The sequence below is a fragment of the Nelusetta ayraudi genome, unplaced genomic scaffold (assembly GCF_046127955.1).
Source record: "Nelusetta ayraudi isolate G7.1 ecotype Tasmania unplaced genomic scaffold, CSIRO-AGI_Nayr_v1 ptg000071l, whole genome shotgun sequence".
In the NCBI taxonomy this organism is placed as follows: Eukaryota; Metazoa; Chordata; class Actinopteri; order Tetraodontiformes; family Monacanthidae; genus Nelusetta; species Nelusetta ayraudi.
Window position 1 is genome coordinate 3989931 of NW_027466121.1, and position 17425 is coordinate 4007355.

The 17425-nt window shown below is 41.7% G+C and overlaps 4 protein-coding genes across 4 annotated transcripts; 1 reads left to right on the plus strand and 3 right to left on the minus strand.

Annotated features, from left to right (window-relative positions):
- Positions 1–336: 336 nt before the first annotated feature.
- On the plus strand, positions 337–7006 carry cetp (cholesteryl ester transfer protein, plasma). Its single transcript, XM_076042821.1, has 17 exons — positions 337–691; positions 1305–1419; positions 1513–1644; positions 1914–1984; positions 2218–2305; positions 2423–2492; positions 2586–2646; positions 2858–2949; positions 3087–3186; positions 3702–3781; positions 4411–4461; positions 4559–4708; positions 5146–5213; positions 5625–5667; positions 5905–5977; positions 6108–6193; positions 6303–7006. Exons 1-17 carry the CDS (start codon positions 544–546, stop codon positions 6393–6395), a joined length of 1521 nt encoding a protein of 506 aa, XP_075898936.1. The 5' UTR covers positions 337–543; the 3' UTR covers positions 6396–7006.
- Positions 7007–9004: 1998 nt separating this feature from the next.
- LOC142899137 (uncharacterized) lies at positions 9005–11200 on the minus strand. Its single transcript, XM_076042590.1, has 4 exons — positions 11060–11200; positions 9561–9731; positions 9101–9478; positions 9005–9019 (listed from the first exon to the last, which is right to left on the minus strand). The coding sequence occupies exons 1-4, from the start codon at positions 11198–11200 to the stop codon at positions 9005–9007; spliced, it is 705 nt and encodes a 234-aa protein (XP_075898705.1).
- Positions 11201–12376: 1176 nt separating this feature from the next.
- LOC142899209 (uncharacterized) lies at positions 12377–13727 on the minus strand. The gene is made up of 2 exons (XM_076042693.1): positions 13082–13727; positions 12377–12986 (listed from the first exon to the last, which is right to left on the minus strand). The coding sequence occupies exons 1-2, from the start codon at positions 13688–13690 to the stop codon at positions 12597–12599; spliced, it is 999 nt and encodes a 332-aa protein (XP_075898808.1). The 5' UTR covers positions 13691–13727; the 3' UTR covers positions 12377–12596.
- A 1171-nt stretch (positions 13728–14898) lies between these two features.
- LOC142899190 (uncharacterized) lies at positions 14899–16413 on the minus strand. Its single transcript, XM_076042673.1, has 2 exons — positions 15652–16413; positions 14899–15570 (listed from the first exon to the last, which is right to left on the minus strand). Exons 1-2 carry the CDS (start codon positions 16153–16155, stop codon positions 15181–15183), a joined length of 894 nt encoding a protein of 297 aa, XP_075898788.1. The 5' UTR covers positions 16156–16413; the 3' UTR covers positions 14899–15180.
- Between the last annotated feature and the right edge of the window lie 1012 nt (positions 16414–17425).

The window sequence follows — 17425 nt, forward strand, 5'->3', positions numbered from 1 at the left end:
ACTGTGGGAGGAGTTTCGTCAGACAGCTGGACCTCTGCTGCACACAGGTGAAGGTTTAGTCTGCAGACAGGGGTGAGTACGCTTTGTCCGATCGATGCAGCTGTTTTTTAATCGCGTACTTCTTTTCTCGTGTACTATTAATACTGTTTTGAAAAACATCATTGTTTCTCTTTTGAATGTCTTTGTGCAGTTACAATCCGGGCAGTTTACCCCAGACTCCCTACCTGAGGGTTGAGAGCACTATTGACCTGTTTGCTTTCACGGAACCTCGCGCAGATGCCAAACCTGAGCCGGCGTCTGTCCTTTTCGTCGAGGTTGAACCGCCACCTCTGATTGGCTGACGGGCCGGCTTATTCTGACAAACAACTGCAGAGGAGGCCTCCTGGGCTGAGCAAAGAACCTAGATTTGCAGAAGGTACCACAGCGTGTTGCATCCAAAAGGGATCTTTCAAAAACGTCTTTCAAGTTGACGAGCAGCCGCGGATAAACGGCGAGTCCGAGAGCTTTCGGGTAGCAGCTTGGTGGAGAAAAACTATCTACAAAATGCTCTGCGGCGCTTCCCCTCAACTGCGATCACTCCTGCTGATCCTGTCTGTGATTGGAGCATCCAGCGGCTGCCTGCAGGATCCTGCTTCTGCATACAGATTCACTGGAACTGTGTGTCGCCTCACCTACCCTGCAGCTGTTGTGTGTGAGTGGAACTATTTCAGAGGATTGTTTTGTTTTGTTTTTTCCCCCCTCCAATTATTATTTTTGACTATTACATTACATATAGGAAGTGCTGCGAAAACAAACTGAATAGCAACACTCTGTGCTGACGTTCATACACCACAACCAGGTTTGTGAAAACGCCTTGAGTGAGATCTTTGTACCTGTACATGAGGAACGTGTGGCTGGTTGAGGAGATGTAAAAATGGGGACCACAAGAGACCTTTATCAGAGATGGAGAGATACAGAGAAAGAGGGAGTGAGAGAGATGTTTGTAGATTTTATTCATTTGTTTAAGTTTCTGATACAGACCAATATACAAGACAAAAATAGAAACTGAATATCGTAGAAATATACGTTGTACAGCTGTTCCTTTTGTGAAGCTGCATAATGCCATTAGCTTTATATGCAATTTTCCTGCAATTTTGTAATATGAGAAATTTGACATTTCCACCGTTTTCTGTGACAGCCACTTTTCATCCGTCTACTTCAGTAAACACGAACCCTTTGCCTTTGCCACATCAGTGCGGGCACACTTTGGATTCTCTGCACAGCGTCTTTTCCCTTGTGCTGATGTCTTTGCATTCCTCTGGCAGTGAACGAGAAAACGACAAAGGTGATCGAGGCAGCATTTCAACATGCCAGATACCCGAGTATGAAAGGGGAGAAGTCCCTGGCCTTTATCGGCACAATCAAATATGGCCTCGATAAGTAAGAGGACGCACACAAACGCAAATTCACATACACGCACAGACACAGAGGAGACGCTGAGACCTTAATTTTTTTTTTTCCGACATTCAACAGTTTGGAGATCCACAACCTGTCAATAGGTCAGAGTGAATTTGAGCTCCGGCCAGGTGTAGGAATCGGTCTGCTCATCAGCAACGTGTCGGCGGTCTTCAGAGGGACCATCCTCTATGGATACGGCAGCTGGCTGTGAGTCGGACAGTGTGTGACACAAAAGCAATCTTCAAAATCAATCTTTTTTTTTTGTTTTACTTTGCTTTTATGCTTTCGCTGTAATTTATTGGACCGTGAACGATATGGTATAGCATTAATAGAAATTAAGATGAGTTGATAAGATCAGTTTTTGAAAGAAGCCAACAGTGGAATGTCTGTAGAGTTGGATCCCAAGTGAAAGAAGGACGAACAACCTTTTAAATCGTGACCTTACACATGAAACTGTTTGTCTTTTTTGTCTGCAGCGGTGAAGTTGGGAGTTCGGTTGACTTTGAAATAGTTTCCCAGATTGATCTTGGAATCAACCCCAAACTTTGTAAGTAATTATTACTGTGTGTGAATACACGGAAAGTATTCCTAATATCACTAATACTAAGATACTAAGGCACTACTACTGCTACTACCAATAGTAATGAAGACAACAACAACACCAACAACAATAATAATAAAATAGTGACATTAATATGGACAAATCAAAGGTTTTAAGGCCACATTTTCATTTATGTTTATTTTCCTGTTTGTTCACTGTGTGTCTACGTCTCCTGTTAGACTGCGGACAAGGAAAGGTTGCAGCTGACACCTCCGACTGCTATCTGGAGTTCCACAAGCTCACCCTTCATCTGCAGGGAGATAAGGAGTGAGTGACAATGCTGAGTCCAGCAGCCAGCAGGGCAGCGTTGCCCCTTGGAACGGTCACTATGTATTGCTATCTGACAGAAGTGCGTGACGTCAGTGTTTTTCTGTCGTTGACCAGACCAAACTTCCTGAAAAGGCTCTTCACTGACTTCGTCACCTTCACCGTCAAAATGGCCATCAAGGGTCAGGTGAGTCAAGTAGGGCTGAGTGGCGCTACCTAGTGGCGCTGGATGTCCGCTACCGTCGTGACACCATGATGTGCTCTGACTCTCGCCATGCAGATTTGTAAGGAGATCAACAAGGCGGCAAACATACTGGCTGATTTCATTCAAGACACAGCAGGTGTGTGAAGGAAATAAGTCTTTCTTCGCCATGTGGACCATGACTGTCTGGTCTTTGTTCATACAGTCAAAAGTTTGGACACATACTCCGGATTTGATGGTTTTTCTTTCATTTTCGTGACTATTTGCATTGTAGATTGTCACTCAAGGCAACACATATGGACTATGTATTAAAAAAAAGTGTGCGTGTGTGTGTGTGTTTATTTTTGCAGAGCGTTTCCTCTCCGATGGGGACATCCGTGTGGATATCGGCGTGACTGCCCCCCCTGTTATCACTGCTAACTACATAGAGTCGTACCACAAGGTGAGGATGCAGCTAAAAGCTCCTGACCTCAGCAGTATCAACACGAAGTCCCCACTGTGCCACACTCATCAGGTGCCAATTGGCACTTTTTATCAACTCCCGCTGCCTTAACCTTTCTGCTTTTTAAAACCCACCAGGGCCTGATCAAATATAACAACCTTACAGCTATCATCAATGACTCTGTGTTCGACCCCAGTCAGCTGACAGAAAACAAGATGCTCTACTTCTGGCTGTCAGGTCAGCGGTTTATAATTTTGTAATTACGATCGTTCCTCGTCAAGCATTCCTTGAAGGGAGAAGGGAGGCGAAAAGGGTTTCCTTGTTGTTGGTTTTCTTGTTTTCTTGTCATGGGAAATTAAACAGGACATTACTGCAGTCTTGTGAACATACTGTAGAAGGTTGCAGCGCTCACGGCAACAAAAAAAAAAAAGCCAAAACTTTACTCCCTGCTTGCTTTTGAAAAGGTTTGTTGGCTTATGGCCACAGGAAGATCACATGCTTCTCATGAGCCTCGAGTATTCGAGTTTTATTTGCTCTTTCCAGATGACATGAAATGAATCCATTGCACCTGGAAAATGTTAAATCTGTTTTATACATTTTATATTTACTTTGCAGTTTGAAATGTCAAAGCTACAGCTTTACTGTAAGCCAGTGTGCCCAGTCTGCAATAACGTGGTAGACACCGGTGATGCTTGATACAGAGGCTTTTGCTATTACACTTAATATTAATGCTGTCTGTCTTTCACCTTCAGACCAGGTTTTAGACCCGCTGCTTGTTGCTGCCCACCAAGATGGTCGTTCCCAACTAAACATCTCTGGATCAGAGCTCACCGTGAGTACATCAACAAGGATGTATGACCTCCAAAACAGTGGATATCAAACATGTGCTTGGTATTTCATGAAACTTCCCCAACTCAAACATCTGTTATTTAGACAAGTAGCCCACAAAGCCTAAACATCACTAGACAATCTGTCTGGGTAGAACATGAGCCACATTCCCAAGCTCCTTTAATTTATTTATAGATCTGTTTCACTCTGGTTGGCGTCTGTTTGTTTACCAGCAGCAAAGATTTTGGCAGGTCGCTTTGAATTGTTGTTGGTGCAACAGGTTTGTGGTCTTATCCACGGTTGGTACAACAGCCACTCTGTAATCACCCTGCAGATTAAATTCCATTGATGATCGTTGAATTGGAGAAACAAAACAAAGCATATATGTAAACCCCCAACGCTGAGTCCAATTGGTGCAGAGAGCTTGTTTGCAGTCGTATGATTCTGATGACATGAAACCACGTCAGATTGAGTCCAGTCGGTAACAATCACAGAATGATTAAGTAAACTCAGTATTGGAATGGCAATTTAAGATTGAAGCCAACAAAAAGCATTACTGTCCACAGTTGTAGTTAAAGAAGATTGTGTGGAATGCTACATTAGACTCAACTTTTATTGGTTGATTTCTTTCAGGAACTTTTCAGGGTAAATCTCCGCACTGCCGTACCAGATGATATCAAATCGGTAACCGCCAAATACATCCACGCATCTTCCACAATACCAGCATTTTCTGCTTTCCAGGTCTTGAATCTTGATTTCGTCTTCATTTTTGTAAACTCAGTGCCTGGAAGGATCAACTCCAGAGCTGCGGGTGTGGAGTTCCTCGGTCCCACAACTGAAGACCACTACGTCGGGCACGACCGTGAGCGTGCAGGCATCTGGGTCACTGTACTGTGGGAACACAGTCACACCAACACTCAACTTTGACATGGTAGACTACATGATGTTTTCGGGAATCATTTTTTTTAAACATAGTAGATTTGAAGGGGGAAAAACATGGCTTCACGTTGTCATTATTCTTAAACTCAAAATATAAACTGCTATCATTTGTTGTGGTTGTTGTTGTTTTTTAAAGGGATATCTACAACGGAAGCGCATTGCTGCCATCCTAGAAAAAAAGGGCTCAGTATCATGTTATTACGTGAATCTATCACGTTTTTCCATGAGCATTTTTACGTTATTTCGTGGTAATTTCACGTGAAATTATCGCGAAATAACGTGATAGTTTTACATTATAATCTGAGACTGAGCCCTGTTTTTTTCCCTAGTGTGGCAGCAATGCGCTTCCTCAATCTCCGACAACACTGACCCTGTTGACTTTAGCAATGTGACTGTGCTGAGTAAGTTTTCTGTTTTCTCGCTGATCAGGCTCTGGCTGTGGTCGTCACCGCCTCCTATGGTGACAAGAGACTCTCTCTGCACGCAAAACCAGCAGAGTAGGAAGTCATGTTGACTATTGCTGTCCACTGTTATAGTTTATCCTGCGGATGGATCACTGGCATTTTCAAGCCTGGAAACTCCAGCTCATCCGTCATGCAAAGCTTCAGCCGTATCGAGCCCAATCTCATGTTTTAGTCGTAGTTGATCTAAACGGGGCCACTGTGGTTTCCTGTGGGGCTGAGATACAAGAAATATCCAGAAAAATCTGTTCTGCCTTGTCTGTGACATTCAGATTATCCATTCATAACTAATTAAGAAAGTCAATTAAAATGTCAATGAAAATATATGTAAGAATATCATCATTTAAATGAATGTGAAGTGAGGTTCCACATTCCTACTCCCAGGTACTTTAATTTATTTGCGTCCTAGCCTTTATTGGTTGATTTCAGGCTCTTGTTCCTCTTTAGGATCTCCGTGGTGCATGCTGAGCTGCCCTTACAAAATCAACAGGTAACACTTGAGGTCATGTCATGTCAAAGTTGAAATACAGAGAAAATGTTGCCCTATTGATTGATTGATTTTAGTTTAATTGTATAATTGCATTGTATTATTTTAATGTATGCAAGTTGATCACTTCCCTGTAACTTCCTGCGTTCGTGAATGAGCCAAAAGAAACCAACATTAATTACTTAATTCAGGTTATGTTGCAAGTTACAATGATGTTGTTGTCTTAATGTCGATTACCAGCTGCAGGATGAGGCACAACTACAGTTCTTAAAAAAGGCTGTGAGGAAGATTGGCATTCCAAAGGTTATGTCTGGTAAGACAAAAAACAAAATGCACTCATAAACACACAGAGCATCAGCGTGACACTTGCCGACACTATCCTGTGAGCTGTGTTGAGAAAGAAACAACAACTTTATTTTCTGTACCTTTGCTGTGTTGTTTAGTTCTTGAGGTTGTCCTCACCAGGTTGATGGACAAACAGGGAACCAACCTGTTTGACATCTATGATCCTCAGGTGCTTCCTCAAGAGGTGAGTATTGAGACCGAAGTTTTTAAATTAAATCTTGCACAGACTCGGGGACAAATAAAAGTTTTGGTCATCTTCTGTTTTTTGTTGTTTTTTTTCTTGCGTCCTGCAGGGCTTCACGGTGATTGCGATGGATTTTGGTTTCCCCCATCACCTTCTGGTTGAGTTCCTCAGAAAGACACTACAGGAACCTGTCAATGCCTGAAAAATGTTGGGTTACACTTGGGATCGCTTTCACACTCAGACTGATTGGAGGCAACATTTCTGAAAGAAGGGGCTCGCTTCTCCATTCCTCTGAAAATGGTCCCAGTGTGAACGCTGAATATAGACCTTAGACCTTGGAGAAGGATTAGTAAAGGGTGCAGAGTGGGAGGTGGAGGAGATGGGAACTACTAATAAGGTAAAATGTGGTTTAGGTTTTGGAACTTCTGCCTCAAAGAAAAAGAGACCTTTTATTATCTGGGCTGTGGCCTTTCCGTCAAGCATTTCTATATTAAAATGTATATACTCTAACTGTAGTGGTTCAACAACAGCTAAATGTTATTTGAGTTCATGTGGTAAGCAGAACCAAAAAAAAAAAAAGCCACTGTCTAAATATTTGTCTGGGCAATGTCCTTCTAGGTCTCACATTCTTTTTAGATGACGCATTAGTTCACTGTGAACCCATAAACCCCTGAACAAATAGTTTAAATATAGCCTGCTGATTTGATTTGCTCCATTTACTTTTGCACACAAAGTGAAGGGGAAACAACTGAAAATGTTACATGGCCGAGTATGATTTAAAAAAAATAATAAAGATAGGATTTTCCTTAATACAATGCTGAGGTTTGTCTGCTATTTAATAACAATGTTTTAGATTTTGATATTGTGTTTTTCATTGCACTCAAAGTGCTTTTTACATTGAACCCATTATTGATTTCCACCACATTCACTCTGGAGGTGGTAAGCTACATGTGTAGCCACTGCTGCCCTGGGGCACACATTAGTCACAGCTGGCATGGAGCGGGATTTGAACTGCCAAGCTTTCGGTTACTGGACAAACCCACCCTAGCTCCTGAGCTGCAGTCACCCCCTTACAATCAGTAACATAGTGGAACAAAATGTAGGTTCGGACGCAATCTTTCAACCACGGAAACACGTGTATTACACTACTAGCTTTAATTACACAGCTGGTCCACTAGATGGCGCACTGATCTCAGGATTGCTAACTGTTGAGTTAGCCTGCTAAAAGAAGGAAGTAAGCGCAATGTGACCGTAGGTTGTGACTGAGCTGCGCACTGCTTTCGTCTGAAGAGAACTCAAAGTCGAGTTGAAAACATTTGCTCAGAACTACTTGTGTTTACTGTCTGATACTGTGAGCAGTGGCGGCCACAGCTAATCTTTGCCCCCCATCGAAGCCCTCTGCTTCCTCGTCTTCCCTCACCAACACTAAACTAAGTGTCCTTTTTTACTACGTCCATGAATCTTCTCTTTAGTCTTCCTCTAGTCTGATACATTCTCTAACCCTCTTTTGTACGTGTCCAAACCAACTTATCTAGCCATTAAAGAAACATATAGAGAATTTAAAGTGTTTTTGATTTTAAAATGAACTTTATGAGCTGTATGGAAATGGTCACAAAATTAAGTATAAAAATATTTGTTATATATCAAATAAAAATTCACAGTTTAAAGGTTAATTGAAATATTAAACATTGTTAATACTCAGCCACCAAAGTCCATCAAAGCTCTTCTTAATGGCGAGCAGCCTTACAGTTGTTTTCATATCTCACTCATTTTTATAACACAGAATACACCACCGTAAGCCTCTTCAACAAGGCTTTACAAAAAAAAAAAAAAAAAAAAACCCCGCACTAGATCGATGAAAACGTGATCCGGGAAAAAAAAAAAAAAAAAAAACAAGGGTGAAAATCAGACGTTGACAAGCAGACAAACCTACTTTTCAGGGGGCGATCTTCTCAGATAACTGCACACAACTGACGTTCACATGTGACTGTGACACACGTAGCAAACACACAGGCGTAATGACACCACCCTCAGCTCGCTGCTTTGATGATTGAGATCGCCCTGTTCTTGTCCTTGCAGGACATTGCCATAGAATGATCAGCTGGTGGAAAGTTTTCATTATTATCATTTTCGTTGATTTTTTTTTTTTTTTTTTTTTTTTTTTTTTACAGAAAATTAATGAATGGGGAGAAGATAAAGCAGATGTGGCTAATATATGAAAAACAAAACAAAAAAACAACACTCTGCTTTTGTTATTATTTACTAAAAGAAACAAACTATTGATAAGAGGGCCTGACAAACTTAACCAACATAGGTATACTTTTCGAAGTCACAAATGCGGTCCAAAGCACACATGAAGGATTTTGAACTGAGTTTACAAAGTGGAAAGACAATGAACCGAAGCTGAAAGGAGAGTGGAGAGTTATCTTGACTCGCTTAATCTCCGCCAGGTAATCTGTGGCCTAGAGAGGCCTTTGTCTTCAAACACCACCGCCCCCAGCAAAAGAATGAACGTTTCCTATGGAGTTGGAGCTTTTTCCTAAATGCGATAGTCAAGAAGCAGCACACTGAGTGAGCACGTGTAGAGCTGCCAGTTCATTCATTTCAAATGTCGTGGGAGAATTATCCAAAATGAAGGGATTGCTTCATATAAATATGGGACACACACTGAGTGATTTTGGACAATCCTGACATAAGCCACGTTTGTCTCCACAAGGACTGTCAAGATAGAACAACCACCAGAAATCAAGTTTGTTACATATGTATACGAGAAAGCAATGGTTTAAGTGAGACTGAATGAAGGCGCTATATTCACTTGTCAACATGCTGTTTGGCAACAGATTATAATATGAGGGAGATGCCAAGATGTGGAACCTTTGCTGTTTGTGTTTGTAAATATTGACACACTGTGTTGTTTTGATTGTTTAATCCAGATGGAATACTGTCAAGAAGCTCATTAGCAAGAGAGGCAACTTGATCCCAGTCCACATTAATATTCAAAAGTATCTCTTCCTTTTCCCTGGGTTTCTCTTCTTTTCCACGACTCTGTTTAATGTCAGAAGGTGCTGTCGTGTTTGAAGCAGAGGACAGCGACAGCAGTGATTTTCTAACAGCGTCTGCAGCTGCTTTTCCCATCTCGATCAACAGAATGTTCTCCGTCTGCTCCAGAATGGCCTCCTCGAAAATTGCTCGAAAGTAATTCCTCTTCATGAACCATTTGCCCCACGGCAGCATCAGAACAAGTGAGCAGGCAGCCGTCAGCATGATGCAGACCAGGCCGATAATCTGCCAAAAAAAAAACCAACAACAGTCAATTAAAGAAATGTTTCATTTAAAAAGAGTTGACGATACAGAGAGTTTGACTCACCATGGATCGATTCTTCAGGGTAATTTTTCTGTTCATCTCTGCCAGTCTCATCTCACCGTCGGTCATACACGACAGGAGCCTGATTTCACCTGCATCTTCACTCCCACAGCAGACGTACCAGTCTCCATCAACGAGAACTGAGCCACACCAGAGAAATCCAGACGTTGCGGCCTACGTCCGTTCAAACAGTGGAGGAAATTTCTTCTCACGGCACCCACCCAGGACACTATGCAAGTCGAGAGAGGTTTGCTGTCTTTGTCACAGGATATCAATCCAGCCCATCTTCAGCCAACAGCATGTGTGTGACAATATACTGTAGTCAGCTCAAAGGAAACCCACGCCAGATAGAGACAGCGATGCCTTACCTTTAGGAGCACTTGCAGTTTATTTGATGAGTTACAAAACAATGCAAGTGTATTTCCAAATGATTTATAATGGCGTCAATGGAAAAAAAAAAAAAAACGAGTCATTTCTGATCTACATTCTGTATATTGCAAAGAAAACTTGTTTTTCTGAGGTGAAGCTGATTGCAAGCAAGGTAAACCATTGTAAAAGTGACGCTTTGTCAATCCACATGAATTTTTGTGCGAATACCAACTACTTACAGCCTACTGATACACAACCCACGCTCACTTACATTTATGTATGTTTAGTGAGACTTTTGACCCAATATTTCTCCTGTAGTTTTTTTTTTTCTTTTAACGTATCAGATTTCAGTACAGAAGCAGCACGGACGTTAAAGTTGACTTTTGAAAAGGGGGACACCTTTTTAGAAACACTGGCCTTAACCTCCGATAAAATGTGATGTCTCTACTTGTTGCTGTGGCTCAAGTGCAGAGGCATTTGTCACCATGCGTGCCCTTGTTAGCAGGTGTGTTTGATCTGTATATTTACAAAGCATTCAGGCTTACAGCGTGCTCGTCTTGTGTCACTCTGTTGCTGTTTCCTCAGGATGGACACGTTTCGGCCATGGAAACATGGCCAATCTCATCCGATCTCGTGCAGGCTGCAGCTGAAAGCTCTCTGAAAGATGGGTTTTCAGCGCAACACGTTTTATCACCCGTGCATGCACCTTTGCAATGCGTCCAAGCAAAGCGCAGCCCCTAAATAGAAAGTATGCGGTCAAGTCGGCTCACCTACATTGCAGGAAAACCCACAACGATGTCTATGTACCCCTTTAAAAAAACAAACAAACATTGAAAGCAGGAGTAAAGCATCAGCATAGTTTATTTGCAGAATTTGAAGGCAGTTGGGTTCGACAGTGCACTTTGATATAATACTGTAAAATCAACTTAGAATTGTCTCTCTCTCTATCCCAACATTTGAATATGCATGTACACGCACTGTGTACAAATCAGTGTTCTGTGTCTTTGCATGCTGGCTCTGCTCCCAAATGACCGAGGAGTGCTCAGTGCATCCGGAAAAGCCGGGGTCCTGCCTTTCTGGCAGCTCGCTTCAATGTGTTCGTTTGCAATGATGAAATTTGACATTCTCCTTGCCAGAAGGGAGAAGGACGCCTCTCCTTTACTTCTGAACTGGCTGGTGGTCTTGTTATTTCCTTCAAGATGAAGATGCTGATGGCTTGCTGCCATTCTGAGGGAATTTGCTGCTTCTTCCTTGCTGTTCTTTTGAGCTTCCATATCCTGAGGACAGTGCTTGTGCAGCTCGTTGTTTGGCCCCAGGAGCTGATGACGTCCTTGCCGATTAGGTGGGGAAGTGATATTTTAATTTAGAAAGATAATTTAGACTGTGAAATAACACATCACACAAAACATGTCCTAATTATTTATATAGTCCTGTAATGACTTCTTTATCATGCACCCTAAATTGGGGCATGCTCAAGTTTTGATAACCACAGCTACTGTCAAGCTGCAACTCTTTGATCCCAATATTTTAGGAGTTCATATTTGCGTATCTATCTTAATATTATGGCAGTTCATCCAGAGAAGTTCTTCCTCTACTGTACCAAAGGCATGAGGTTTTATCTTGAAGCAACCAGCATCCAGCAACAAGACATCCTATTTTCTTACTGGTGCGGCAAGTTTGATCCCTTGTCAGCGATACAGTTGTCACGCGTGGCCTGTGAGAGTATAAACTTGATTAGACTTGAGAGCCCCATGCAGTGCTAGCAATGTAACTTTAGAAACCATTTAGCTTCACTTCACTGGCTACCCGTCCATTCTAGAATTCATTTAAAAATTCTTTTGTTTGCTTTTCAAACCCTAAATGGTCTTGCCCCAATCTACCTCTCTGAGCTTCTGCACCCCTGCGCACCCAGCCGATCTCTCAGGTCAGCTGACCAGCTGCTCCTGAGTGTTCCCAAAACCAGGCTGAAGCTCAGAGGGGGGCCGAGCACAAACTTCTCTCTTTTCTCTGTTGACTTTGTGTGCAAAGCAATGTTTATCTCTTTTGTACTATGTTTAGTTATATATCCTATATTCTATTATGTCTATTTTAATGTACAGCATTTCAGTAACCTTTGTGTTTATTCAAATGCTGCTTTGTAATGTGCTTTATAAATAAAGTGGATTGGATTGGATTGAGTAGGTTATCGAAATGGAAAGGATGCCGATTTCAAGACCTTATGTGACATTGTACCAGGACACAAGAACGCAGCGTATCGTGAAATGAGATGTTTTGACATGACACACATTTCATGGTCAAGTGAAAGATAAAATCTTGTCTTGGTTTGAAAAATGTTGCAAAGCAAGGTGATCTCATGTTGTTATCTTCGAGAGAGAGAAAACCAGCAGAAACAGACGCATTTTTGCAACTGATAAAAGAAAGAAACGAGAACAGTGAAGGACACTGAAAGGTGTTGTGACTGAAATATTTATCGATTGATCTTTTTCTTTTCTTTGCATGAGTAAATACAGAGAGAGGAGGACATAGTAAGATTTATTTTTGAAAACCCTTAACAAATCAATGGATCATTCTAGAAACAAAACATGAATTACGTTGCTACAACTGATCAATTTGCAACTGGCAGCCAACATCAACTTTTGCTGTCATTCAGTCTATCATGTTCAATACGTTTCACTGCTGCTCCCTCTCATTTTTAGCTTTGCTTTCAGAAATACTCTCAATAATGCTGCCAGCTATATGGGAAACATTTTTCCAGTTTGCAGTCACATTTAAAAGTGCATTTTCTTCCTTGTTCACAGTTTTCACTTTTGCACTTTCAGATGCGTCTTTTGCGCAGGAAGGTGCTTTCACGTTTGAGGAAGAAGACAGAGAAATCAGCGAGTTAGTCACGGCGTCTGCAGCAGCTCTCCCCATCTCACTCATCAGAAGACTCTCCGTCTGCTCCAGTATGGTCTCCTCAAACCTGACCTTAAAGTAGTTCTTCCTGCACCACCTGGCCCAGGGTAGCCCCAAAACAAGTGAGGAGGTGGTGGTGAGCAAAATGCAGCCGAGGCCGATTATCTGCTAATTCAAAGAATAGGTTGCAATCAATCCTCAGGGAGAAACTTCTGAATTTTTTCCTACACACATTCAAGTCAACCATACACCGTACTCACCAAGGACTGGCTTTTCCGCTTCAGTTTTTCCTCCCTTTCAGCTTCCTCAATCTCACTGTTGTCCTTACAGCACAAAGGGATCAGTCCTTCAGTCCGGTGGCCTCCACAGCACAAATACCAGTCTCCACATATAAAAACTGACCCACACCAGAGGAACCCAGACGACGCAGCCTGGAGAACGCTCGTAACGACCTCGCAGGCGAATTTCACATGGCACCGCCGTTGTTTGAGCGACGAGTGGTAGCAGCTGTATCTGAAGATCCTTCCGGTTCGCTTGTCATTCCACACCATGATGCTGGCGATGATGAGACACGGCAGCACCAAGTAGCAGTAGCAGTGGATGTAATTCCGCTCTGGGGTGCATGGGCAAGCGAAGTCAATCTGGAACCAGAGGTGGTAACACAGTAGCACCATGACAAGTACAAGCTGACTGGAGATAGTCTGTGTAAAAGACTGCGGCAACTTAGGCAAGAAAAATCTGAAAATGACATCGTTGATCAGGGCCATTTCGCTCTCCTCAGTGGCACTACCTGATGTTGAGGCAAAACTGTGCAGCATTAATTTCCTCCTGCTGCAACAATAACTTTGAGACATATCTCCTGAACACATCTTCACAAGTCAGCCCGCACTGCTGGAGGAGGTGCCAAGTCAGCGCTGGTGGACAAATGTTCTATGATAGAATTAATTTATAGGGGTTTAATGTCAGAGTGCTTTGCTTTTGCAGATGTAGAGAACTACTAATTTAAAAACTAACATCGTGAAAACAAAATCATGAGTGGATCCATGTGATTTTTTTTTCTTCCACAGGCCAAATCCCCAAGAGTGAAAGTGAAAGTGTGAAATAAGTGAAATAATAATGTGATGCAGACAGAAGGAGTTGCTCTTGAGATAAATATTTTGAAATACCACAGCGTACGCAATGGGTTTGGACAATGGTTGACACAGTGGTTCCAAAATACATTAATAAGAAACTCTTACTGTCCATAGTTATATTTCTTTAAGCTCAAGTCTAACGGGACAACAGTAGTTGGTTATTTAGTGAATGCAATAGAAATGGTGCACTTTGGAGATGGTGCAAGATTAATACCTGTTTTGTCAGATTTATCTCCTTTGTTCAGGACAACCCCTACGGTCACTCCTCCCCCAATTTTAAATAAATCTACAAACTCCAAGTATTAAAGGAAGGCCAATGAGCCGTACCACTCTACGTCACATGGTAATGGCGGTTAGCCCTCAGCTGGCAGCCAATCCGCACTTTTCATGTGAGGAAACAAAAGAGGGAGGAGTAGAAAGGGACAACAGGCAGAGGGCAACAGAAAGACTCACCTTTTCACATGACCATTGGTGTGAATGTGAAAGGTAGTTTGTCCCTACGTGACCGGGCAATAAATTGGCTATATATCCGGGGGGGGGGGGGGGGGGGGGTTACCCAACCTGATTTATATTTCAACAGATCGAGGAGTTCTTATATAAACAGGCACTATGTTCCAACTCACTTAACCATTTAAATGAAATCAAACAATAAAATAAAAAATATATATAAATACAATGAAATGGTAGCAGTTAAGATGTGTGTCCTTAATGTCAACGCAACTTTTTGAGGCAGGACGGAAGAATAGCAATAGCATGATCAAATCTAAAAGCACTAGAGCAGCATAATTTCCTGAAGTGAGAGTTAGAATTGAACACTTTTGAAGGGTAGTTTCAGTGTCGTGACTGGGCTTGAATATTTACAGTTGGTTTCAAACAGCTCACTTTCAGAGGTTGGACAACAACAGGGATGCAATGGATCTAAAACTGGAAAGAACTGAAAGGTCCAAGTTTTTCTTCTTTAATGCATGAATGGTATTTGCATCATGGACAAAGGACAAGCAGACAGCTTTGATACATACATAAGGATGTGGTTCTGGAAAGAGTCCAAAGACAGATGAAGATCTGAGAAATATTTAGCAGTGTAGAAGAAAGAAGCGGGTTATCATAACCTACATGTACATTCATGGTTTTACTGTTTTCCAACAGTTACAATACTTCATTCAATGGTAAGGTCTTATAATATTCAAGTCAATAAGGTGTTTCTGCAACATTTAGTAAATATGCTGTTAAACTGTTACAACGCTACGATTACCTGTTTTATTGTTTGGAATACTGTCAAGAAGCTCATTAGCAAGAGAGGCAACTTGATCCCAGTCCACATTAATATTCAAAAGTATCTCTTCCTTTTCCCTGGGTTTCTCTTCTTTTCCACGACTCTGTTTAATTTCAGAAGGTGCTGTCGTGTTTGAAGCAGAGGACAGCGACAGCAGTGATTTTCTAACAGCGTCTGCAGCTGCTTTTCCCATCTCGATCAACAGAATGTTCTCCGTCTGCTCCAGAATGGCCTCCTCGAAAATTGCTCGAAAGTAATTCCTCTTCATGAACCATTTGCCCCACGGCAGCATCAGAACAAGTGAGCAGGCAGCCGTCAGCATGATGCAGACCAGGCCGATAATCTGCCAAAAAAAAAACAACAACAGTCAATTAAAGAAATGTTTCATTTAAAAAGAGTTGACGATACAGAGAGTTTGACTCACCATGGATCGATTCTTCAGGGTAATTTTTCTGTTCATCTCTGCCAGTCTCATCTCACCGTCGCTCATACACGACAGGAGCCTGATTTCACCTGCATCTTCACTCCCACAGCAGACGTACCAGTCTCCATCAACGAGAACTGAGCCACACCAGAGAAATCCAGACGTTGCGGCCTGAAGGACGTACGTCATAAACTCAAAGCAAAACGTTCCTCTGCATCGTCTCTTCTTGTTGGACGAGTGGTAGCAGCCGTATCGGAATATTCGTCCGATCCTCGCATCGTTCCACAAGATGATGCTGGTTAGGATGACGCAAGGAAGCACCATGTAGCTGTAGCAGTGGATTAAATTCTGTTCCTTGGAGCACGGACACACAAAGCCCATCTGAAACCAAAGGTGGTAACTAAGAAGCACCAGAATAAGAATAATCTGACGGCTGATGCTTTTTGTCAGATACTCCGCACTCGGAAGGTATCCATAAATATAAAAGTAGCTGTTGAACGGCATGTTGCCACTTTAGTCGACCATCCAAAGCAGAGCGGGATAGATTCAGCATTCATCTGATGTGATTCGGTAGTGAGTCGTCCCTTTAAACAGTGGAGGAATGTTCTACATTTTAGGGCAGTCACTCAGGACAGCATGCAGGTAGAGAGAGAATTTGTTCTTGATAAGTCAGCACGTTTTCAGTTCACCACAACAGCGCACAGATGAGTGATATTTTTAGACAAACTGCATTTTGAAGTGATGTTACTTTTTTTTTTAGGCAGTTCTGAGAACTAAAATAGTAAAAAAAAAAAAAAAAAAAAAAAAAAAAGTGTTTCTCATACATTTTACATTTGCAGGGAAAATATTAAAATAAAATGTTAATATTTAATATTACCACCAATGAAACAGGCAAGGATTTTTCAAACTACATCTTCTCTTACATCTAGTGAGGAAAATGGCTCTAGCTTCTGCCCCCAATCCATCAAGGGCGAGAGACTAAGAAAGATTATTTGATGGAAAAGATAACAGCGAGACTTCCTCAAATGATTGACTCTTTTTGGTGTTGCAAGGCCCTGCAATGTCTCACTTTGGATGGACAGAAAGATAAAGAAAATTATTTATTATTTAAAAACCTGTTTTGTTTGGCCTTTGGAAATCAAAATGTATATTTTTTCCAAGTTTCATTAAGGGATACTATCATGTATGGGATGTACGGTACCCAAATTTATTTAATTTTTTGTGAAAGAATATTTGACAATAAATACCTTATTATTGCTCAGTGGCCATGTTGTGCTATATTTTTAATGGAATGAGACAATGTTGGAGAGACAAAAAGGAATTTATACACAATTCAGAAGTGAGCACTTTGACACCGATTGAAAACTGTGCACGATGAGACCATACTGACAAGGATGATAGTATAGGACACACAAATCAGTGCTAAATTAGACACAGCAGTTGATTAAGAAGCAACACTCAGGTGTGTGCGACAGCTGTGCAACAGAGCAATTAGTGGAACAGGTCCTTCTGAATTGCATTCTGGATCGCAAAGAGTGAAAGACCTGCGCTGTAAAATCTACTTACAGTTAGATGAGATCTAGAGTCAGAGTTTGATCAATTTAAAATAGATGTATTTGTTTGTGTGTTTCTTTAACTTACTCACTCACTTATAGGGAGCCCCTGAGTGGCCATTCGAGAAAAGAAATAAAACAAATACTAAGTCGTGGCCACAAAATAGTATTTCGTGGCCACGACTTAGCACAAATTAATAATTCGTATATTTATTTTATTT